The following is a 1,592-nucleotide window of genomic DNA, read 5'->3' as shown; positions in this document are numbered from 1 at the left end:
CCCTGTTCTTAAAGGAATTGCCTTTGTCATATTTGTTTTTGCTCCCAAGGTGTCCCTCAGCCCAGTGTAACGTGGTTGAAGAGAGGAGGAGCTCTGCAGGACAATGTTTCCTTGCTTTTCAATGGATCCCTGTTGTTGCAGAACGTTTCCCTTGAGAATGAAGGCACCTACGTCTGCACAGCCACCAATGCTCTCGGAGAGGCCCGCGCGGCATCCGGGCTTCACGTGCTGGGTAATGTCAAGTGCTCCTGCCTCCCGAGCCTGCCTAGAATACGTTCACCGTCGGCACTGCTTTGCATTTGGTCTTGTCCGGTCTGATTCTGGAAACGAGGAGTAAACACAGTGGGTTTATGAGATGACGTGAACTATGGCTATCACTGTCCACTTGCAAGTGGGCACTGAAGAGCCACACTCTGCTTTAGATCCCTTCTCCTTTGAGAAGGTTGGCCCTTTCTTGGTACCAATACTGGGATATAAACTTTCTGCCCAGAATTCTGCATCTACATTTCCTTTACTCCTCACCCCCAATTGGAGCTAGCACTGGTTGTGTTCCAGTGTAGATGGTTTCGTGCCCGATGACCTAACACACACACACACACACACACACACACACACCTATATAGCCCATATAGAGCCCATATAGAGAATGTGCACATATACACAAACCATACTCCTCCCCTCTCTGAGGCTTGCAGATATACTGCTGTCCTGAGACAGAGCCCGGAAGTGTCTTTTCCTGCCTTTTCCACCGTTGCCCGATCTGTACCACCCTGGGAGGCCAACTGGGGAGTTCTTCCCCTCCTGGTGAATCCTTCTTTGCCTTGGTTTGATCTTCCTTTCCTTTGCGCTCACTTGGTATCCAATCGAGTCCTGGCACACATTGCTCTCCAATTGCTTCCTCGTTCATGTGTCTCCCCTCAGTTCAATTGTGGCTCCTTCAAGGTGAGAGCCATGCCTGACCCACAGTGGGTACTCAATAAATGCCCATCTGTGGAGTCGTGAAACACCTGGCCTTTGAGTCAGCATTATCGCTTGGAGGAGGTCACCAGTCTGTGCCCCTGCCACAGGATAGTTAATGGTGTTCGCTTACTGGCTAGGTATCTAGAACTTGAAGCTCTTCTCACCAAAATGGGCCTTAGTTTTATGAGTCAATAAAATAACCACCACCCTCTTCCACCAAATGGTGAGTTAATCACAGAAATCAGTCAGGCAGAGATCAAGGAGCATTTATTATCCCCCTCTTTGCTTCCAGCACCTAATAGGTGTGTTAAAGTGTTTCATGAATGAATGAAATCAAATCATTGGCAGGCCGACGGTGAGCTTATAGAGCTCAGCGTGGAACTAGAAGGAGATGTCTTCTACTCATTGTTGACTCATGTGCACCCTTGTGACCGAGCAACACTGGCCCCTGTTTCTACGCTACAGTGTTCACAGGAGCACATGACGAGGTCTTTCTCCCATGGTGCAATTGTGTGGGTTTGAATCATCAATCTCTCAATCAATGCCATAGCGCTTCACTCCACTGGCACCTCTCCGGTTGCTTAGACTAGAGCCCAGATTTAGAGTCTTTCAGTATTCTGCATATAGCCCCA

The 1,592-nt window shown here is 48.9% G+C and overlaps 1 protein-coding gene across 1 annotated transcript in view; it reads left to right on the top strand.

The window, feature by feature from the left end:
* ADAMTSL3 (ADAMTS like 3) overlaps positions 1-1,592 on the top strand; it is a 411,606-nt gene that overhangs the window by 383,314 nt on the left and 26,700 nt on the right. Inside the window, exon 23 of the mRNA XM_045286295.1 lies at positions 50-242. Within this exon, the coding sequence (XP_045142230.1) occupies positions 50-242 (193 nt within the window). The remainder of the gene's footprint in view (positions 1-49; positions 243-1,592) is intronic.

The sequence above is a fragment of the Echinops telfairi genome, unplaced genomic scaffold (genome assembly GCF_000313985.2).
Source record: "Echinops telfairi isolate 266 unplaced genomic scaffold, ASM31398v2 ScPeMD7_7;HRSCAF=31, whole genome shotgun sequence".
NCBI lineage: Eukaryota > Metazoa > Chordata > Mammalia > Afrosoricida > Tenrecidae > Echinops > Echinops telfairi.
The sequence above is the reverse complement of the archived record's forward strand: the minus strand, read 5'-3'. Positions and strand labels throughout refer to the sequence as shown.